The sequence below is a fragment of the Lepidochelys olivacea genome (assembly GCF_965140295.1).
Source record: "Lepidochelys olivacea isolate rLepOli2 genome assembly, chromosome: 2".
Classification (NCBI taxonomy): domain Eukaryota; kingdom Metazoa; phylum Chordata; order Testudines; family Cheloniidae; genus Lepidochelys; species Lepidochelys olivacea.
In genome coordinates, this window is record NC_140412.1 from 193,885,633 (window position 1) to 193,906,908 (window position 21,276).

The 21,276-nt window shown below is 47.1% G+C and overlaps 1 protein-coding gene across 4 annotated transcripts in view; it reads left to right on the plus strand.

Annotated features, from left to right (window-relative positions):
• The first annotated feature begins 2,748 nt into the window (after nt 1–2,748).
• The window catches only part of GASK1A (golgi associated kinase 1A), a 66,199-nt gene continuing 47,671 nt past the window's right edge, over nt 2,749–21,276 (plus strand). For 2 of the 4 annotated variants that reach the window (XM_084619747.1, XM_084619750.1), the window contains exons 1-2: nt 2,749–3,320; nt 5,521–5,599. In XM_084619747.1, coding sequence (XP_084475873.1) covers nt 5,564–5,599 — 36 coding nt within the window. In that variant the 5' untranslated portion in view covers nt 2,749–3,320; nt 5,521–5,563. Of the gene's footprint in view, nt 3,321–5,520; nt 5,600–10,299; nt 10,429–21,276 lie in introns of those variants that run through there. The other 2 variants (XM_084619748.1, XM_084619749.1) reach the window with 2 other exon arrangements.

A 21,276-nucleotide genomic window follows, 5' to 3' on the forward strand; every position in this document is an offset into this window, starting at 1 on the left:
CCCTGCCCTGTCTCCAGCCACCCCCACACCCCCTGCCCTGCCTGCAGCCAGCCCCACACCCCCTACCCTGTCCCCAGCCAACCCCTGCCGCATGCACCCCCTGCCCTGCCCGCAGCCAGCCCTGCACCCCCTGCCTCCAGCTAGCTCTGCCCCATGCCCCTCTCTGCAGCTGGCCCCTGCACTGATGCCTTGCAGTTCCCAGGGCAGTAACCCTGCACACCTGCTTCAATGAGGGGTGCAGGGAGCAGCTGGGACCCACACATGTGCACACCCTAGGGTGACCAGACAGCAAGTGTGAAAAATCAGGACAGGGGGTGGCGGGTAATAGGAGCCTATATAAGAAAAAGACCCCACAATCTGGACTGTCCTGGAATTTTAAAAATTTCTCCCGGGAAAATACGGAGGTGTGGTAACCCTATTGATACAAAAAATACATACTGTGGCACATCCCTTAAATCAGAACTTTTTATAGGGAACCGGTTGTTAAGATTTTGGCAGCTCATCACTGGACATGGGGCCTCCTTCCCTCAATGCAACCATATAGGAGACAGACTTATTGCTGGGCAGCAAAATCCACTCCTTCCTCATAAAGCCCAAGAGTTCTGAATTTATGTGGAACACCTTTGTGCCAGTGGCACGGGGTGCTGAGCCACTGTGTCCATCGTAACCTTCTAAACTGAGATGCCGGGCTGGCAGGGACACCCTTTCCACAGGGAACTGGGTCTGTGTGGGCACCCTTCTGTGACCACTGGGTCTGCTGGCTCTTCTTCCCCACTGTGCAAAGTTTAAACAGTGTTGAGAGCCTCGCCCTGTTCCTCTGCACATTGGTGAATTTCACTTCCAAGTTCAACAGAGGGCCCACTAACGGAGCTGGCAATGCTGCAGTCCCCAAAGGGAACATGCAGAGCTCAATGGGTTCCCTCTTGGAAATACCCTCCCTGCCATCTCTAAAACTCCTTCCTCCATGATTTAACTCTGGATTGCACTCTGCTTTCCGCAGTATTCCCCCACACACCCCAGCAGTATCCCCTTCCCTCTGGCCATGCCCCCAGGTTCCTCCACCTCCATTAATACCCCCGTGCTGAAGCGGACAGGTGGATCACTGCTGGTTCACCAGTCCTGCTCTGAGGACTCAGAGGTGGTTCATTGGTATGAGATTGTCAGACTTCAAACTGTGGTGGTGTCATCTCTCCATGAACCATCTGTGGTTCACAGTCTGGGGCTGTAGCAGAAGGAAGGGAGCTGGAAGCTGTTCTTCTCATAGCCCTTCAACTACCAGCTCCCTTCTCCTGCTCCTTCCTAGCCTGACGGGGCAGGAGAGCTGGTAGCCAGGAGTGGTGAGGAATGCAGCGTTCACCAGCTCCCCTCCTGCTACTCCTGTCCCAGCTGGTCATTTGCTCAGTTGCAGAGCAGGGCTATAGCCAGGGCATTGCTGGGCAATTGCAGGGCATGTGGAGGGCTGTAGCTGGTAGAGGGGATACTATAGAGGGCTATAGCTGGAGGGAAGGAGGCAGAGACTGAGTGTCTTGTCCATAGGGTGACCAGATGTCCCAATTTTATAGGGACAGTCCCAATATTTGGGGCTTTGTCTTATATAGGCACCTATTCCCCCCACCCCCCATTCGCTGTCCCGATTTTTCACTCTTGCTGTCTGGTCAACCTACTTGTTCGGGAGTACAGTTAAGGACCTGTGGAGCTGGAGTGGGAGAGTATTTCTGGGGATGGTGATGGGAGGGAATAATGGGCACCAGGGTGGGGGTTTAGGGTGTGGGGCTGAGAGGACAGGGGCACTTCTGGAGAGCAGGCACGTACGGTGGGAGTTCTGGGGGAAGGGAGATACTGTGGTGCATAGGGGGCAGTTTCACCTGGTGAACTCAGGCGTTTGCTGCCTGAGGGAGTTGGCAGAGAGGAGAGCTGCTCCAGCTAACAGCCCACACTTTGGGCCAGCACGTTGCATCCACGCTGGCCCTCAGTCAACCGAGCCTGCACTGACTGGGGCTCTGTTGGGGGTTACCCTACAAATCACAGGAGGGCTAACTAGCACTAATTGTTGGCTCACTGAAAGTTATATGACTGCCAGAGGTATTTCAATTGGCTGAGGGGAAAAAATGCTGTTTACCCTTGCAAATGCCTCCAGTATGGCGCAGGCCGTGCCTCGCTGAACAGGAGTGCGTGTGAAGCGAGCTACTTCTCTGAAGGGGAGGCAGAATCCAGGCTTCAGTGAAATACTGTTTATCAGATGCTTTGAGCTCCTGAGCTGATGAAAGCCGCTACAGTAGCCAGGCCAAAGCATTATTTTTTTGATAATTTTATTATCAGATTGTATAGAAGTTTTGTCCCAATGTCCCAGTATGCTTGAACACGTATAGCACTATATGACACAGCCCTTTGTTATGTCATAATGGAAAGCAAAAATAATTGGATAAAAAGCAAAGGATGTCTTCTCAAGCATCTCTGCAGTTAGTTATCGTTTGCTTTCACTAGTCTGCTATTGAAACTCTAGGATAAATACAATCCCGCAATGTGTTTCCTATGGTCTGTGCCACTGAAGGCCGGGGTAGCTTATTTCTTCTAGCTTTTCTTTACCTGTGTGTTTTTTTGCTAAATGTAGCCTCAGTGTTTAAGAAAGCAGGCAGGGCTTTTATTGTGAAAAGAGCCTCTTCAAAGTAGCTGGCAGCCCCCCCCCCTCTTCTCCCCTCCCCACAGGGAGGTGGGTCTGGACTGCCGGGCTGTTATACACTTTAAAACTAGCAGTTGAAGTTTGCCAGTTGTACACTGTGGATATGCACTAGCTATTGAAGTGCATTTGGGCCCATAATACCAGATTATACTCCTCACACTCGTGCACCCATCCAGCACACGGCTAAGAACAGTTCCAGCAAGGAAAAAATAACACACACTGGACCCTTCTGTAAAGTTTGATGACAACTTACCAGCAAGGATTTATGAAAACCAAACACTCTTTGGAATAATTAGCAGGAGGTAGAAATTGCAAAAAGCCCCGGCTGAGCAGTGCATATTGGTTGGGATAGGCACCCTGGAGTGACAACATCTGGTTGTAATTAAAAAGGAGATAAAAATGGAGAGAGGAGACATTGATTAGTAGATGAAGTTTTTTTTAAAATTTTTGTGTGTGTGTGTGTGGTTTCTTCTGCAAACCCCGTGCAAAAGCCCTGCAAATGGATTATGCCTAAGAACCGCAGGGTTTAGTTTCTGAAAAGGACAAGACTACAGTGTGCAGTGTCTTCTGCAGGAGATGAACATAGAAGGTGGCTAAGGAAGAAGAGGAGGAGCCCCTCTGTCTGCATTGCAAAGATATGGTATGATTTACATGCTTTACTGCAAAGCTTGTGGCGTAAAAAGGTGTTCGGGCTGTTAAGAAGCATTAGCCATTCAGGATAGTCATAGAATCAGCCAGGCAGGTCATTTTATTGTCCAAGGTGGTACTGAGAAAATTGGGCTTAGACCTGTTTAGATGGTTTGGTGCACAGGTAGGCAAACAAGAAGCTCATCTTCCCCCTGTTAAATAAACGTTGTCTGGATTCATTCTTTATAATTTTATGGCTGGACAGTCAAGAAACTGCAAAGAGGCTTTGAAATACAATTCCCCAGAGATCAGTGGATAATGCTAGTCTGGTATATCTGGTTATTCAGAAGCACGCTTGCGCCAGTTTGCTCTGTTGGTCAGCTAGGTGAAACAGGGAACATGTCAGCAGAGAGGGTTTAAAAAAATAAGTGTATAAAGAAATAAACTATGCAATCTCTGGTGACATAGTAATAAATAATGAACTGAATAATTGTTGGCTATACAGACTGAAAGGGGATGGATAATGAGCCTGGATAGTGAATAATGGAACTCTGCTACCGTTATCATATCTGTATGTACAAATTGATGAAAGGAGTGGGAAAAGAAATCTAAATTGAAATTCCTAAGGCCACACAATCAGCTAGTTTGCTGGCTTTTCCCTCTCCAGACTTCCAATTATAACCCCTCATGATCCTCGTTTTCTTTCTCCCACTCTGATGTGCCTACTTGAAAGGATGGGGCAAACTTAGAGCCATATGAAAATACAACATTCCTGTGGTGAAATGTTCTACCATTGTGTTTTGTCTGTTTTCACACTCATGACACACTGTTTCCATTACAGTTTCACCAAAAAATTTTTAATTTGGCTGCATAAAAAGTGCAAAATTGAGAAATGCCACACAGTAAACCCAACTTTTCTACAAATGGTCCTGTTTTAACATGAAGATTTCCTGAAAACCAGACTAGTTTTAACTTGCAAAAAAAAATTGCTCAGATTTGTGGCAAATATTTTGTTACCCACTAGTACAAACATGTGAGCCTGATATGGAATGAAACCAGTTTTCTTTTCTCCCCTCAGTATTGGGTTTCATGTTAAAGGTGAAGTGTCTGTCTCTGTTCAAGATATTTGTGGTTCCTGTAAAACCTGCTACTTGTGGAGATACCCAGCACACATTACAGAACATGTCAATTGTCAAAGTCTTAGACTCCCTGTCCACTGCATGGATTTGTAAACTATTATAAATCAAACCCTTCGTTTCTGTTCTGCCAGTCAACACCGTTTATTCCCAACTAGCCTGAGGGCATCATAGGATGGCGCTGATGGTAACAGTGCCTCAAAAACCCTGGCACTAGCTAGCCACTGACTAGAGAATTATATAATCAACAGCTATGCAAGAGTCTTTTGGAGATCAAGAATGCAGAGCTTTGTGTTTTTAAGGTGAGAGAACAATAGGACTTCAAAAAATGTGAAGTATTGCTGAGTTGTGCATTGACAAGTGCACATACTGAATAAACCCATACAGTTCATGGTGCAGCTGCATGGAACTACTGCTGTGGTATGATCTGTGTAGCTGAATGGTTTTGGTTAGTAGAGAGCTCAGCTGTGAATCTGACCAGTTCTGTTATTTTCAGCATCCAAGAGGTGATACTCTTAAGGTCTGATTCTGCAAACTCTTGGCATATGAGTAGTCCCACTTTTAGCCATGACAAATCACATGAGTAAAGTTACTCATTGGTGTAAGGGATGGCAGGACCGGGCACTCCATCATGAATGATCCAGATGGGAAAGTTCTACATGGTAACAAATGAGGATTAGGCACTGATTTCTCATTTTTTAACTAATTAAATTTAGCAGCACTGGTGAGATGTTCAGGATTGTCAGCCCTGGAGCTGCTGTGTGCCAAAGAGAAGTTCCTCATGCACAATGTGGGGACAGACATCACTGATCTGTTCAGGCGATATATTAAGATACACCCACAACCGTGTATTTTATCAGTTAAGGCTTGTGTCTTGGCACCTGAAATGAAAAAAAGGCAACCTACTTCTCTAACAACAGCATTTCTCCAGTGGCCGTACTGTCATGTCTTATGCGTTAGTCTAGAGGGTTGTTATTTTTTTTTTATATAAAGCAAATAGCAAATCCGCCTCCCCACCCCAACCATCAGGAAGAATATGGATCAGTCTGTTTCCTCTCCTTCCCTGTAATCTCACAGGTGCTGGTTGTTACCATGGAGAACTTTCCCCTCTGGATCATTCATGATGGAGGACCAGATCCTGCCATCCCTTACACAAGTGAGTGACTTTACTCATGTGAGTAGTCTCATTGACTTCAATGAGACTTCCCCTTCTGTGTCTCTTTGCCTGTGTCCTCTTGCTCCCTCCCAGTCACATGAAGAGAATAGAGCATTGGACCTTTGGAACCTGTCTCCTTTTGTATCAGAGTCTCAACTATAGTTAGGTGAGAGCAGTCTCCCTGAGGAGTTTCACTGACTTCAATGGGACGATTCACACAACGAGAGTCATCCCTGTGTAAGTGTTAGCAGCACTGGGTTCTAAGATGGCTGGGTGTTTCAGCCAGGACCTCCATGACAACCAACACTTCTAGTTTCTGTTTCCAGTCAAATGGCGTTGGGTTTGCCCTGCTGGACCGCTCAATACCAAGCAAGCCTCCCCCAGGAATTTGCACAGTACTGTATAGCTGTGGCACGGGCTTTTTTTAAATATTAGGTATGGATCATCCTTAATAAAGGATGCTTGACTTCTCACACAGCTACTTAGAATAGTAATTATAATCTCATGAGCCTTGAATTTGCCTTTTTATTAACACTCCCTTCCCCCCCCCCCCCCAAAAAAAAAAGCTGATTTCCCATGACAAGCAGCCAGACACATTGCTGAGACAAGGTTGGGTTCCGGAATGGCTAGGCTGGGCGCTACATGAGGAGGTGGTCCGAGCTGCCAAAGGACTTGCAGGCAGAAACCATGTGCCTGGGGGCTTGGCTTGTTTCACATTTATGGCTCCTCCACTGATGAGTTGTCATTTGGGAGCATTGTGGAACAGGAAGCTCCCGGGGACACTTACCCTAACTGAAGTAGAGCCTAATAAAAGTGGAGCCTGGTTCTAAAAGGTAAAGGGTCTGATGCATGTTCTTCACTCTGGTGAATGGCTGGGGGCTGGAAGATGGGGTGGGGGGGGTTGCACAGGTGCAGCATGCTGCTGGGTAAGGCGAGGGGCCAACCCAGCACTGCGAAGGAACAGGAACACTGAGTTGATGCCCACCCTTTCTCCTAGAGCTCCAGAACTGCTGGGTTTGGAGGCTGTGGTTACATGTTCTAAGGAACCTCCGGGTATATCCTAAACCCTCTGCCACCTGTGGGGGCAGGGGAGGGGGTTATTGCCACAGGAGGCTGGGATAGAAATTGTCCTCCATTTTCAGCATAAAAAGCATTTACTGGTATTTCAGTTTAGAAGCTATGGTAAGATGAGCTTCATCAGGGTCATAAGAACCTAGGATCCACCACGACAGTTCAGACCAATCGTGTGACCAGTCTGTTACCCTGCCCTACCCAGTGGGTGGCCTATTCTGAATGCTTAAGAAGGTAACTTCTCACTTGCACCCCCCGTACCCCTCCCCAATAATGTATGTGGAAAGTGGGAGCTCGGGGCTGGCCTCTAGCCTTACTTCAACCATCTGAAACCATGGAGCGTGATTACCCCTAAAACACCAGGTCAGACTACAAATGTAATTACGAATCACAACATTATAGCCAGACACTTAAAATCCGGCCACCGTATGTGACTCTCTGACCTCCAGCAGCAGTGAATTCCATAGGAGGACTATGTTCAGACTTATTTCCTTTCTTATGGTTTTAAGTTTACCAGCCTTTAATTACAAGTGACTCACTTATTCTCTTATTGGGAGACAGTGTGAATAGGAGGGGCGATCAGATATTATTAATACTTGTACATCCCCAAATACTTCAATAAACTCCTCTCCTTCCTAGACTAAATAATCCCAGGATGCAGTTTAATCCCAGCACTGGACAGGTTTTTGCCTTTTTTTTTTTTGAGGGCTGGAGGAGTGATTTAAACTGGGGAGGAGGATACCTTTCTGAAATCCATACGGAAACAATTCTGTCTGCTTTCAATAAAGTCATCTGCGATGCAGGGCCTTCCGTATTAATTCCCTCCCTTTTCATCTGGGGTGCCTTGGAATGCTATGAATGTACTTCCTTGTTGTCCAGGAAGAAAAGATTGAAGAGATCTTTGCCAAACTGCTTTTGAGGGAACCTGACACTGTCCTCATTAGGCGAGAACTCTGTCGAAATGAGTGCACTGCAAGCCCTTTTGGAAACCGAATGATTGCTCTAAATTTTTTGTATTAATCTGGTGGTTAAAAACTAAAACTGAAAATAGGCAAATAAAAAAAATACCCCACAGAAAAATAAATAAAACTACTGCCTCATTGGATTGGGAGCCAAAATCTTAAATGATACTTAGCGGCTTTTCAGGCATTCATAGCAGAGGCTGGTAATCCCATCAAGATGGAAAAATATAAAAGAGGATATGGTTTTATGTAGTGCCCCTCACACACTGTCTACCCCAAAGTGCTTTGCAAAAAGTGCAGGCAGTGATTTTCTGCTACCTTGAAACTTTGTTCTGTGTCGTACAGACAGATGGCTGTCAGTTGGCTGCCTTGCAGTAGAGCAAAGATTTGAGTGGGATGAAGACAAAGGTACAAGCAGGAGTGTCTGTTCAGGGTGGGAGATGCTGAGAGAAAGGGAACCTTTCCAGGGTGGATCCAAGGCCCACTTAACCTGTTAGTTCACCAGGTGTGGGATCCTGGCTTTGATTGGTTTTGTGAGAAAAACTGAGGAGATGCCACCTATTGTACTTGGAAACGTATCATGTGGCCATTCAACATCTTGAAAGATGAAAGGAAGCACGACGAAGTCAGCCAGTCAGTCAGTCAATAGTGCTTGATAGTGGTGTGAGAGAAGATCCCAATGCGCGAGCGGCAGACTTTCCACAGTGGCACCAGGCCCGCGCGGCAGATGGAGGTTGGAGCACACTCTGCTTTCTGGCTCACCTGTGGGCCTCAGCCTGGGCTCTCTGATGGTTCTCCATGATGACTGCACCAGCCTTGACTCTTTTTCTCCAGACTGAGCAGTTGTGGGCAGGCTTCTCCCAGCTGTCAGTGGGAATGCTGAACTTCTTGAGATCTTGCTTGACCGTGTTGCTGTATCGGAGCTATGGCCTTCCTCTGTGCTGCGAGTAGTTCTTGAGTTGGCCATAAAGCACAGCCTTCCACAGACAATCTTGAGGCATATGCTCCAAGTGTACTAGCCAGTGAAGCCTGCGAGCATCCAGCATGGTCTGCATAGACTGTAGGCCGCTTCTCTAAAGGATCTTGTTGTTAGTGATCCATGGATCCCAAGTGACTCCAAGGGACAGTGAAGGTGGAAGCTGTTCAATCTCCGCTTCTGCTTGGAGTACCTGACCCAGCTTGCACAGCCATAAAGGAGGGTACTGAGGACACAAGCCTGATAAACGGACACCTTTGTGTTCAGGGTTAGCAGCTTGTTCCAGACATGTGAGGTACGTTTTCCAAAGGTGACAGAGGCTTTGCCAATAGTTGCATGAAGTTCTCTATCAAGGCTTACTGAGCTGGTTTAAGCTGAGCCAAGATAGCAAGAAGTGTCCAGAGTTTCATTACTGACATAGAGGTTAGGTGGGATGTTGGTACCCTGTGACATGACAACTGTTTTCTTGCTACTGATGACCATGCCAAACTTGATACATGCATCAGCGAATTTATTCATCATGATCTGCAGTTCATCAGGTGAGTTAGAGATGAATGCAGCGTCATCTGCGAAGAGCAGATCCCAATAGTGCGCTGGGTGACATTCCTTTTGCTCTGAAATCGTCTGATGTTGAACAAGCTGCTGTCTCTCCTCGATTCAATTAGTGTGCCAGATTGGTCATTTCCAAAAGTGTACTGAAGAAGAATAAAGAAGATGCCAAAGTCAATAGACACTAAGACGCAGCCTTGCTGCATGCCAGGATCTATGCTAAACTCAGACAATGTTTCATTTTCATACTGGATAGTTGCCTTCATTCCCTCATGGAACTCCTTAAATAGGAAGAGCACTTCTTGTGGACAGCCAGTTTTTGACAGGATCTTGTATATGCCATTCCTGCTAATTGTGTCAAAGGCCTTTTGTAGGTCAACAAATGCTACATAGAGAGGTGCCTGTTGTTCACACCTTTTTTCTTGCAACAAGCGCATTGTGAAGGACACATAGACAAGTCGTAGAATGTCCTGCTCTGAACCCACACTGGCTCTCAGGATAAACTCTCTGAGCAAGCACTTGGAGTCTTTTCAGCAGGACCCTTGCAAGCACCTTGCCCACCATGCTGAGCAGAGATATCCCTGGGTAGTTGTTGCAGTCTGCTCTGTCCCCTTTATTTTTGTACAAAGTAATTATGTTTGCATTTTTCAGATCCAGGTATGTGGCTTTCTTCCCAGCAGGTGCAGAGAAGTGCATGGATGTTGCTCACAAGCTTTCTCCCCCCTGTCTTTCCGAGCTCCGGAGGGATCTGATAATTGCCTACTGCTTTCCCAGATACAATCTCTTTGATACCCTTCTCTACATCTTTGAGAGTCGGTGTTTGATCCAGCTCCTGCATCGTTGGAAGCTGGGGAATGACAGCTAAGGAGGTATCACAGATAATGGCATCCTTTGAGTAGAGTTCTTTGTAATGCTCAGTCCGTTGGTCAGGATGGTACCATCTTTCGCTTTGAAATGTACTAACAGGGAAGCAGATTCTTGATTCCTGTGTGGTGGGAAAAGTCTGCCTATCCTCACAAAAGAAAAGCAGACATTTAGTGGCAGGTTGAGAAGAATTAGAAGCAAAATCTGGTGAGCTGCCAAATATTCCCCTTCCCCCTCAGGCAACTTCAGTGTAACTCATCACAAACAAAGGGAATATTGTTGAGTGCAAATGAAAGCAGGAGACACAGATGCTACACAAAGGAAAGAAGCATGTTTCTTTGGGGCGGGGGCCTGTTATTCCTTCCTCTTCCAGACAAATATAAAGGCTGATCTGAAAACATCTCGAGGTAAGCACACCGGGCAGGCAGGAAAGTGGTGGTGGGAATAACAAGACCATTCAGAGATCTGCAGAGCAGAAACAGAGAGAGGAGAACCTGAATGATAATGGATGTAACTGTCACTGGAGTGAGAAGTTGGACTGACATGCGCTGGTGTCCCAAGTCCCACTGCACTCTTGGAAGATGCTTGTATAGGAAAACATTCCCCAGGCAGGCACACACTCGTCAGAGCACTGATTTACGTCCTTCTTGGCAGAGGAAATAGGGAAAGGTTTTGAGAAAAATCCATGTACATTCTGAATACTCAGATTGAAGGATTCGGCCTGTAAACCATTGCTATGTTTCTAGACTTCGCTGTTTGGTGTTTCCAGATTCTGCCCTTCTTAAAGGGCTCAGGGGCAACTGAAAAAGCCAGGCTGGGCTGGTTATGGGGGGAGAGAGCTGGGGGACAGGACTATCCCCTTCCTTCCACCTGGATGATGGTTTTAGTTTCGTAGTTACCCTTTCAGGGATGTTTGGATGAGTTGATGCCTAACAATTGTGAAGTGCTGATTTGGTCTGCAAAGCCGTAAATTGTGTGCGTCCAGGTTATGGGATCTGGTCACCTCACTCTTCATCTGAGGCATGGTGGCAACAGAAATCAGCTCAAGTGCTGGTTTGAACAGACCTTCTCAGTAAAGACTCCTTCACTGTGGAACTTCTGCTTCCCACCATCCCTGTTCAGTGGGCCAAAACATGTAGTTTTGGGTCTTCAGGGCATGCTGCCACAAGACACCTGTTCTCGTAGGCTTTTCCTGCAGAGGGGCGGGCCAATTGTGATTTAGGAGTGGGGGATGGGAGGACAGAAGAATCCTTCTGTGATTTCTTTGGCCTATTCAGTTACTTTTAATCTTTGTGTAGAGCAGCGTTTCTCAAACTGGAGTCCATGGAACCCTGGGGGTCTTCGAGGGTACTCCAGGGGGTCCGCGGGTCCCACTGATCAACTCCTCTCCCTCCCTCCCTCTCTCAACTCCTCCCCCTTCCTCCCAGTGCCTCCTGCACACTGGGGAACAGCTGTTCAGCAGTGTGCAGAAGGCACTGGGAGGGAGGGAGAGGAAGGGGGATGGGGCGCGCTCAGAGGAGGGGGCAGATAGAGGCGGGAAAGAGGAGGGGCAGGAAGAGGTGAGGTGGGGCCTTGGGGGAAGGTTAAGGAATTGACAGGTCTAAAGATTTAAATATCCATCAGAAAATCCCTCAATAGAAAAACTATCATCTGCTGAAGCACAGATCTCACACCCCATTTGTTTAAATTCATGACTGACTATTGGTGTTTCTGAGGAAATCCCAACCAAGGTGGGTTACTGAAAAGGCAAGCCCACTGCTTCCAGGAACTCTGATTACACATGTGATCCTGGAACAGAAGATGTTTGCTTGTTATGTTTGCTTATTTGCTTATTATTTCAGAAGAATACAACCCACAAATAAACTGCCAGAATATGCAGCCTCCGCAAATGGGTCAGCATGGATTGCTCGAATTGTTGGCTGAGTCAAACTGTCCCCATCCAACCCCACTAATGCTCTCGAGTGTCACCTGTCATGAATCCATATAGCCACATGCACAGAGACTTCATGGTCATCTGCTAAACTGCACAGGGAATAGAACCCTGCACATTCTTATCCAAAATCAGCAGCCCGTGCCCTTTGCTCTCAAGGAGACACTCCACTAGTTGCCACTGTCAGTAGTAGTGGGGCTTATAGGTTCTTTGAAGGCCAGCCACTAGAGAATGACATAAGCACATAGCTGAGCCCATCCAGGAGACAATTGTGTTGCATATACACATGCACACCACCCGTCAAACAAATCTGGTTTGTACTGGCCCAGGAAGGAGAAGATTCCTGAGATGGCTTCTTATCCTGGGATTTTCTGCATAGCAGCCTGCTGTTGCTGAACTGGAATCAAGATTCCTAGATTTCAGAGCATCTTATCCGGCTACTCTCCATGTAGCCTGTGAATTCAGTGCTTCTCAGTGTTGTTTGCATGAAGCATTTGCTGCAACATTTTACCTAAAATAATCTCTCTCTGTGAAATAGACAGACGGCAAAGCTAGTCTCCACAGCCCATGTAAAGATCCTAACCCTGCATTTGGGAAAGAGGGCGAGAGGGCATCTTAAAGCTATTAATGTCAAAGTATGGCATGCAGGAGACAGTTTATTTCTGTAAGTGATTTATATTAACTTCCGGGATTAAATCTGTGGTTTTTAAGTTGAAGTATACATAGCATCTGAATGAAAAGTGCCCTTTCCATGAATCACAGGCATCACTATGAACTCCCTACAAGCTGAAAGATTTATATAGCAGGGGTGAGGAGAGTTAGGGAGTATTATGAATTCTTTATTTTCATAAGCCAAAGTCACAAAATTAACTGGTTAGGCCACTCTACAATCACCAGCTAGGAGCAACCTATAGCATTTGAGCTGAACAGAACTCTTATGACTAATATTTATGCTCTCATTATCTGTTTCCCAATACAATTCTATAATTAAAATACATCCCAAGTGATGTTTTCCAGCAAACATATCTAGGTATTTATACCGTGCTTATCGCCATGGTATCTGAAGGCCTAAGCCATGGTCTACTGAACTCAGTGGAAAGACTCACAGAGACTTCAATGAACTTTGGATCTGGCCCACAGTGGTTTATGACTTTACAGAAACAATAGAGCTACTCATGTCACTGACTGAATGTTTCTTCAACCTGCTCCAGTTTACAAATAGCCAAAGTGCTGCCCTTTGGGAGGAAAAAAAAAGTGTCTTCTCTGCAGATTTCTACTGATCTATGGTCCCAATTCCCATGCTTAACATAAGGCACATTCTTAAGTTCCACCGACTTCAATGGAATTAAACAGCTTCTTAACTGGGAGGGGCTGCTGAATCAGGCCTACAATGGGAGCAGAATGCCTGCCATGCTGAGGCAGTGCTTTGTTTGGGAAACGCATAGAGCGGTGAGCAATCATGCAAACAACTTGACCAGAGCAGGGCAAACTATTCCTGGTGACCAATCTAGTAGGCAATTAACCCTTTTTTCTTTTAGGAAATCAGCAAGCAGATGTCACGCTATGAATTTTGTCATTATTCAAAATTATTCATCTGATGTTTAATGAGAATGTATTTCAGCCTCTGGCATGCTTATGAACTATTTGTTCATATTAAGGTTATAATGAAATCCCATCATGGAATTTGGATGACATAAACAAATGATTTGAGGTGTACTTGTTTGGTTTATAATGTAATCAGAACCAGTCAATGTAATGGCAGCCTTATTATTATGTACAATTGCTGGAATTTTCTTGCTGACATAAAGCAGTTTTTTAACTTTGGAAAATGAGGACTTGGGCAGATTTTGTTTTAAACTTTCTTCTTAGTAAAGGAATGTGCCATACGGTATACAGCCCATCATTCAGCAATGATGTACCTAGAATGGGAGGGACATCATAGGAAATATGTGAAACAGACCTGTGACTGCGAGGTGACAATAAGCATGAGAAATGTGATTCCCTGTCTTCAGAAACAGAAAACCCAGGGTGAGTGGAACCCTGACATGAAATCAATGACATAGTAGATTAATAGTAACGAGGATCCTGTCAAGATAAGAAGGTGCAGAATTTGCTTCTTCTTTCTCCTCCTTCTTACACCATTTTGTAAAGCCTATATCATTTTTTGTATGTACTGTATTTACTCCCCCCCGCCAAATGAATAAATACTTCAGGCCCAGTGATGGGAGGGGGGGAGAGAAGGGGAAGGATGGGGGCACTCATATCTTGAGAGCTTCCTAGCAGCTGGGTGTGGTACTGCACTCTTCTTCCTGCTCCTGGCACCCCCTGTAGGTTGCCAACCTTGCTAGCAGATTTTCAGCAGCTCAGCCCTCTGATCAAGTCTCACAGTCAACTGGACGAACCCTTCCCGGGATAGCAAAGGGTTCAACAAACTGTCAGCACTTATCAAGGTCTTCAACCCTGTTTCTAGGCCCTTTAAATCCCACCCCTCACTCAGGCTTCCCAAAAGAGCCTTGTCCCCTTCTTGGGACTTAGGCCACTTTCCCAAGGGGGAACGCAGGCCTGCCTACTGCTCCAGGTCCCAACCCAGGGACCCTATAAACAGCAGCCACAACTGCTTCTTTTAATTAGTTGCTGCTATTCCCTGCATAGGCACTAACTTCCCCTCTTTCCTCAGGTGCTCGACCCCCCCCCCTGCCCCTAGCCCCATCCCCACTCCACCCCTTCCATGAGGCCCCACTCCTTTGCACCCCTTCCCTAAAGTCCCTGCCCCAACTCCACCCCCTCCTTGCCAATATTCCAACTCCTTCCCCAAATTCTCGCCCCGGCCCCACCTCTTCCTCGCCTCCTCCCCTGAGTGCGCCACATTCCTGCTCCTCCCCCAACTCCCGGAGCGTGTTAATGCTGCCAAACAGGTGTTTGACAGCGGCGTGCGGGAAGCACTGGGAGGTAGGTGGAAGAGCAGGGACGAGGTGTGGTCAGGGTGGGGAGAAGGAGGTGGGGTGAGGGGGAAGGGAGCTTGGCTGCTGGTGGGTGCAGAGCACCCACTAATTTTTCCCCGTGGGTGTTCCAGCCCCGGAGCACCCACAGAGTCAGCGCCTATGATTTCCTGGGTAGGGTGACCCTATTTCCCAAAGGGAAAACAGGACACTGTGCGGGGCTGGCCCAAGACCCCCCTTCCCCTCTGTGGGGCTGGCCTGAGCTGCTTGCCCGAGCCCTCTCCCCACCGGGAATGGGCCTGAGCTGCTCGCCCAGCCCATCTCCCTACACGAGACTGGGGCTGGCGTTGCTGCTCACCCAAGCCTTGCCTGCCTTCCGGGTGAGGTGGGTGCTAGTGTTACTGCTCGCTTGAGCCCTGTCTGCTCCCCCGCCTGAGCCCAGCCTCCCTTTCCGCATGGGGCTGGCATAGCCACTCCCCCCTCCCATGGTCCTCTGCATCCCGCTTTTCTGACAGAAGTGGGCATTTGTCCTGTTTGCTTTTGCTTAAAAAAAGGACTGTCCCAGCCAAAACGGGCCTTCTCCCCTATAGCCCCTTTCTCTTCACCCTTATCTCAGGGCTGAAGTTCTCAGATCCTCTTCTACCTCACTGAATGCACAGGCCGCCAGAACCTGTCTTCTGGTTCTTCTCTGCTTCCAGCCAAGAACTGAGCCCCAGCAACTCCTTTTATCTGATCCTGCTGGGCTCTGATTGGCTGCTTCTATGCAGCCTCTCTAGGCAACGCTGGAGGACCCAACCTTCACTGCTCCTTTCTTGGGGCAGGGTGTGATAGGATCACAGATCCTCCAGTAGAGAGCCTTGAAGGGCTGGGTACACCCTGTACACCCTGTTCAGAAAAAGCATATCAGCACGTGCTTAACTCTGAGCATGTGCCTAAATCCGATTGAAGCCAATGGGATATTAGCATAAGCTTAACTTCAAGCACATGTGTAAGTGTTTTGCTGAATTGGAGCCTCAGTGATATTTTCTAAACCTAAATAAGTAAAAGAATCCTGCCAAAAACAATGCCAGCCGCTCAGCACATGAGTAAGGCAATCAGAGTTCAGTTTCAAGCTCCCAAGAGGACATTCCCTCCTTTGGGCTTCTTAGGGCATTCTGTCTTTACTGTCACTGTATTTTGCAAACTTTTGGGAGCAAAGTCTGTGTCCATATCACATGCAGCTCCAGGCTTGTTGTGTTTAGCCAATAATTCATACACTGAAACATGTCTGAAGTGACTACTCATGTGGCCAACCAAAATCAGTTGCTCAACAGGGGTGGCTTTCTAACAAAGATGGAGAAGGATCGCGTTCAATATGTATCTGTATTAAAAAGCTGTACAGTGCTTTGCACAATAGGGTCCTGGTCCACCTAGGTGCTACTACACTACAAATAATAATCATAATAATATATTTGGGGATGTTCTGCAGTGATGTCTCAAAGCAGAAACTTCCTGAATAAGGCTTCAGTCCTGCAAACACTTACATATTGGAGTAAATATACACATCTGAGTAGTCCTGTTGAGTTCAGTGAGATTCCTCACATGTGTTTTCAGGATCAGAGGTTTAGCTGTCTTTTTACATCTCACAAAAATAGCTGAAAGGTATTTCGAGCTTTCATCAGCAATGAAAAAAAATCACCGTTGAGCAGGATATACTCATGGATAATTCCAGTTTGAAAGGAGGTTTTGGGGGGAAATTTGTAACACCCAAAAAGAGGGAGTTAGAATTAATTTTAAAACTTCTTGGAACCTTAACTATAGCATTCCATACTTGTCACGGTTCCTCCCCCACTCTGAACTCTAGGGTACAGATGTGGGGACCTGCATGAAAAACCTCCTAAGCTTATCTTTACCAGCTTAGGTCAAAACTTCCCCAAGGTACAAAATATTACACCTTGGACAGGCCGCTACCACCACCAAACTAATACTGGTTACTGGGGAAGAGCTGTTTGGACGCGTCCTTCCCCCCAAAATACTTCCCAAAACCTTGCACCCCACTTCCTGGACAAGGTTTGGTAAAAAGCCTCACCAATTTGCCTAGGTGACTACAGACCCAGACCCTTGGATCTTAAGAACAATGAACAATCCTCCCAACACTTGCACCCCCCCTTTCCTGGGAAATGTTGGATAAAAAGCCTCACCAATTTGCATAGGTGACCACAAACCCAAACCCTTGGATCTGAGAACAATGAAAAAGCATTCAGTGTTTTACAAGAAGACTTTTAATAAAAAATAGAAGTAAATAGAAATAAAGAAATCCCCCCTGTAAAATCAGGATGGTATATATCTTACAGGGTAATTAGATTCAAAAACATAGAGAACCCCTCTAGGCAAAACCTTAAGTTACAAAAAAGATACACAGACAGAAATAGTTATTCTATTCAGCACAATTCTTTTCTCAGCCATTTAAAGAAATCATAATCTAACACATACCTCGCTAGATTACTTACTAAAAGTTCTAAGACTCCATTCCTGTTCTGTCCCTGGCAAGCGCAGCATACAGACAGACACAGACCCTTTGTTTCTCTCCCTCCTCCCAGCTTTTGAAAGTATCTTGTCTCCTCATTGGTCATTTTGGTCAGGTGCCAGCGAGGTTACCTTTAGCTTCTTAACCCTTTACAGGTGAGAGGAGCTTTCCCCTGGCCAGGAGGGATTTCAAAGGGGTTTACCCTTCCCTTTATATTTATGACACGCCCCCCAAATCTCAGCTAGGGTGAAACACTGGCTGGGATTTCTTCCTGGAGCTCTAGGAAAAACAGAGTTAATAAGACACATGCATCTCTAAATATACTACCAAGTACATAAAGACTAACAATATTTTCCACATCTCAAGGACGATTTTAACCAGTTGATTCTGGGAAACTTTCACGGGAGAGTGCATCAGCCCCTTTGTTAGAAGCTCCTGAGATGTGTTGGATGTCGAAATCAAAATCTTGGAGAGCTAAACTCCACCGAAGAAGTTTTTTGTTAGTTTCCTTGACGGTGTGAAGCCACTTCAGTGCAGCATGGTCGGTTTGCAGGTGGAAACGCCGTCCCCAAACATATGGGCGTAGCTTTTCCAGAGCGTAGACAATGGCGTAACATTCTTTTTCAGTGACTGACCAGTTGCTTTCCCTCTCAGACAGTTTTTTGCTGAGAAACACTACAGGGTGGAATTCTTGATCAGGTCCTTTCTGCATTAAAACTGCTCCCACACCACGCTCGGATGCATCTGTGGTTACTAGGAACGGTTTGTCAAAGTCTGGGGCCCTTAGTACAGGGTCAGACATGAGTGTCGCTTTAAGCTTGTTAAAGGCCTTCTGACACTTTCCGGTCCACTGAACAGCATTTGGCTGTTTCTTTTTGGTTAGGTCTGTCAGTGGGGCAGCGATTTGGCTGTAGTGCGGTACAAATCGTCTGTAATAACCGGCCAAGCCTAAGAAGGATTGAACCTGTTTCTTTGACTTTGGGACAGGCCACTTTTGGATAGCATCCACTTTGGCCTGTAGGGGGCTGATAGTTCCTTGACCCACCTGGTGTCCAAGGTAAGTCACTCTGTTTAGGCCTATTTGACACTTCTTAGCCTTAACAGTTAGTCCTGCCTCCCTTATGCGCTCAAGGACTTTTTGTAGATGTTCCAGGTGGTCTGCCCAGGAATCCGAAAATATGGCCACATCGTCAAGGTAGGCGACTGCATATTCTCCTAATCCCGCTAGGAGACCATCTACAAGTCTTTGGAAAGTGGCGGGTGCATTTCGCAGCCCGAAAGGGAGTACATTAAATTCATACAGCCCGAGATGTGTGATGAAGGCTGACCTTTCCTTGGCAGATTCATCTAGCGGTACCTGCCAGTACCCCTTGGTTAAGTCCAAGGTAGAGATGAACTGGGCCCTTCCCAGTTTCTCTAATAGTTCATCTGTGCGTGGCATGGGATAGTTGTCTGGGCGAGTTACAGCATTTAGCTTACGGTAGTCCACGCAAAAACGTATTTCCCCATCTGGTTTGGGAACTAGAACCACTGGAGATGCCCATGCACTTTCAGAGGGGCGGATTACACCCATCTGTAACATATCCTGGATCTCCCGTTCTATAGCAGTTTTAGCTTGAGGAGACACCCGGTAAGGGTGGACCCTAATTGGGTGAGCATTACCTGTGTCAATGGAGTGGTATGCCCGTTCAGTCAGTCCTGGGGTGGCTGAGAACGTTGGCGCGTAGCTAATGCACAGCTCCTGGATCTGCTGTCGCTGCATACGCCCAAGGGTCATGGAGAGGTTCACCTCTTCCACACCACCAGCACATTTCCCTTCGTAATAGACACCTTCAGGCCACTCAGCGTCGTCTCCTCCCTGGGCTGTAAACTGACAAACCTTTAATTCTCTGGAATAAAAGGGCTTTAGAGAATTAATATGATACACCTTAGGCTTTCGGTTGGAGGTGGGGAATGCTATGAGATAATTAACAGCTCCCAGGCGCTCTTGGACCACGAATGGCCCTTCCCACGATGCTTCCATTTTATGGGCCTGGAGCGCCTTTAAGACCATGACCTGGTCTCCTACTTTGAAGGAACGCTCTCTGGCATGTTTATCATACCAGGCTTTTTGCTCTTTTTGAGCAACCTGTAAGTTCTCTCTAGCAAGGGCTAAAGAGGTTCGGAGGGTGTTTTGTAGGTTGGTTACAAAGTCCAGAATGTTAGTTCCTGGAGAAGGTGTAAATCCCTCCCATTGCTGCTTCACCAACTGCAATGGCCCCTTAACCTCACGGCCATATACAAGTTCAAATGGGGAAAACCCTAAACTGGGATGTGGTACAGCTCTGTAGGCAAAGAGCAACTGCTGCAATACTAGGTCCCAATCATTGGAGTGCTCATTTACGAATTTACGTATCATGGCCCCCAAAGTTCCATTAAACTTCTCCACCATGCCATTTGATGATGGTAAGGAGTGGCAACCAAGTGATTTACCCCCATGAGCTTCCCAAAGGTTTTTCATAGTTCCTGCCAGGAAATTAGTCCCTGCATCTGTGAGGATGTCGGAGGGCCAACCTACCCTGGCAAAAATGTCTGCTAGTGCCTGGCACACACTTTTAGCCCTGGTGTTGCTTAGAGCTACTGCTTCCGGCCATCGGGTGGCAAAATCCATGAAAGTCAGTATGTACTGCTTTCCTCTGGGTGTCTTTTTCGGAAAAGGACCCAGAATATCCACAGCTACTCGCTGAAATGGAACTTCAATGATGGGGAGTGGCTGGAGAGGAGCTTTGACCTGGTCTTGGGGTTTTCCCACTCTTTGGCACACCTCACAAGACTGGACATAGGTAGAAACATCCTTGCCCATTCCCTCCCAGTGGAATGACCCCCCCAAACGGTCTTTGGTCTTGTTCACCCCAGCATGGCCACTAGGGTGATCATGGGCTAAGCTCAAGAGCTTGGCCCGGTATTTAGTTGGAACTACCAACTGTCTCTGAGGATGCCAGTCTTCCTGGTGTCCCCCAGAAAGAGTTTCCTTGTATAAAAGTCCTCTTTCTACAACAAACCTGGATCGATTAGAAGAGCTGAGAGGCGGTGGGTTGCTCCGTGCCGCCGTCCAAGCTCTCTGGAGGCTTTCATCTGCTTCCTGTTCGGTCTGGAACTGTTCCCTTGATGCTGGAGACATCAGTTCCTCATGGGATTGTGGACCTAGGCTTGGTCCCTCTGGAAGCGATATAGGGGATGGAGCTGTTTCTGTTGACTGTGAACCGCTCTCCGCTGGTGCACTATGTTGGGATTCAGGCTCCGGCTGAGCCTCTTGTGTAGGGTTATCGGCTGCTGCCAGTTCAGGTTCGGTGGGGCCCTCTGGTGTTGAGGTTGCAAGTACTGGATTCAGTGCTGACACGGGGTCTGGTGTTGGTTGTTCGGCTGGTTCCGGTTCTGGGACTGGTTCCGTCTGGGTCTCTGGGACTGGATCCACTACTGCTGTTGCAGACATTGGCCTGGGGTCCAGGTCCATCACCTCTGACTGGGTCCTGATAGAAGTTTCCGGAACAGAGCTAGGCCTCACGGCTTGTTTAGCCTGGTTGCGGGTGACCATTCCCACCCTCTTGGCCTGCTTCACATGATTGGCCAAGTCTTCCCCCAACAGCATGGGGATGGGATAATCATCATAGACTGCAAAAGTCCACATTCCTGACCAGCCCTTGTACTGGACAGGCAACTTGGCTGTAGGCAAATTGAAAGAGTTGGACTTGAAGGGTTGAATCGTCACTTGGATCTCTGGGTTGATTAAATTGGGGTCCACTAAGGAAGCATGGATAGCTGACACTTGTGCTCCGGTGTCCCTCCACGCGGTGACCTTCTTCCCACCCACACTCACAGTTTCCCTCCGCTCCAAGGGTAT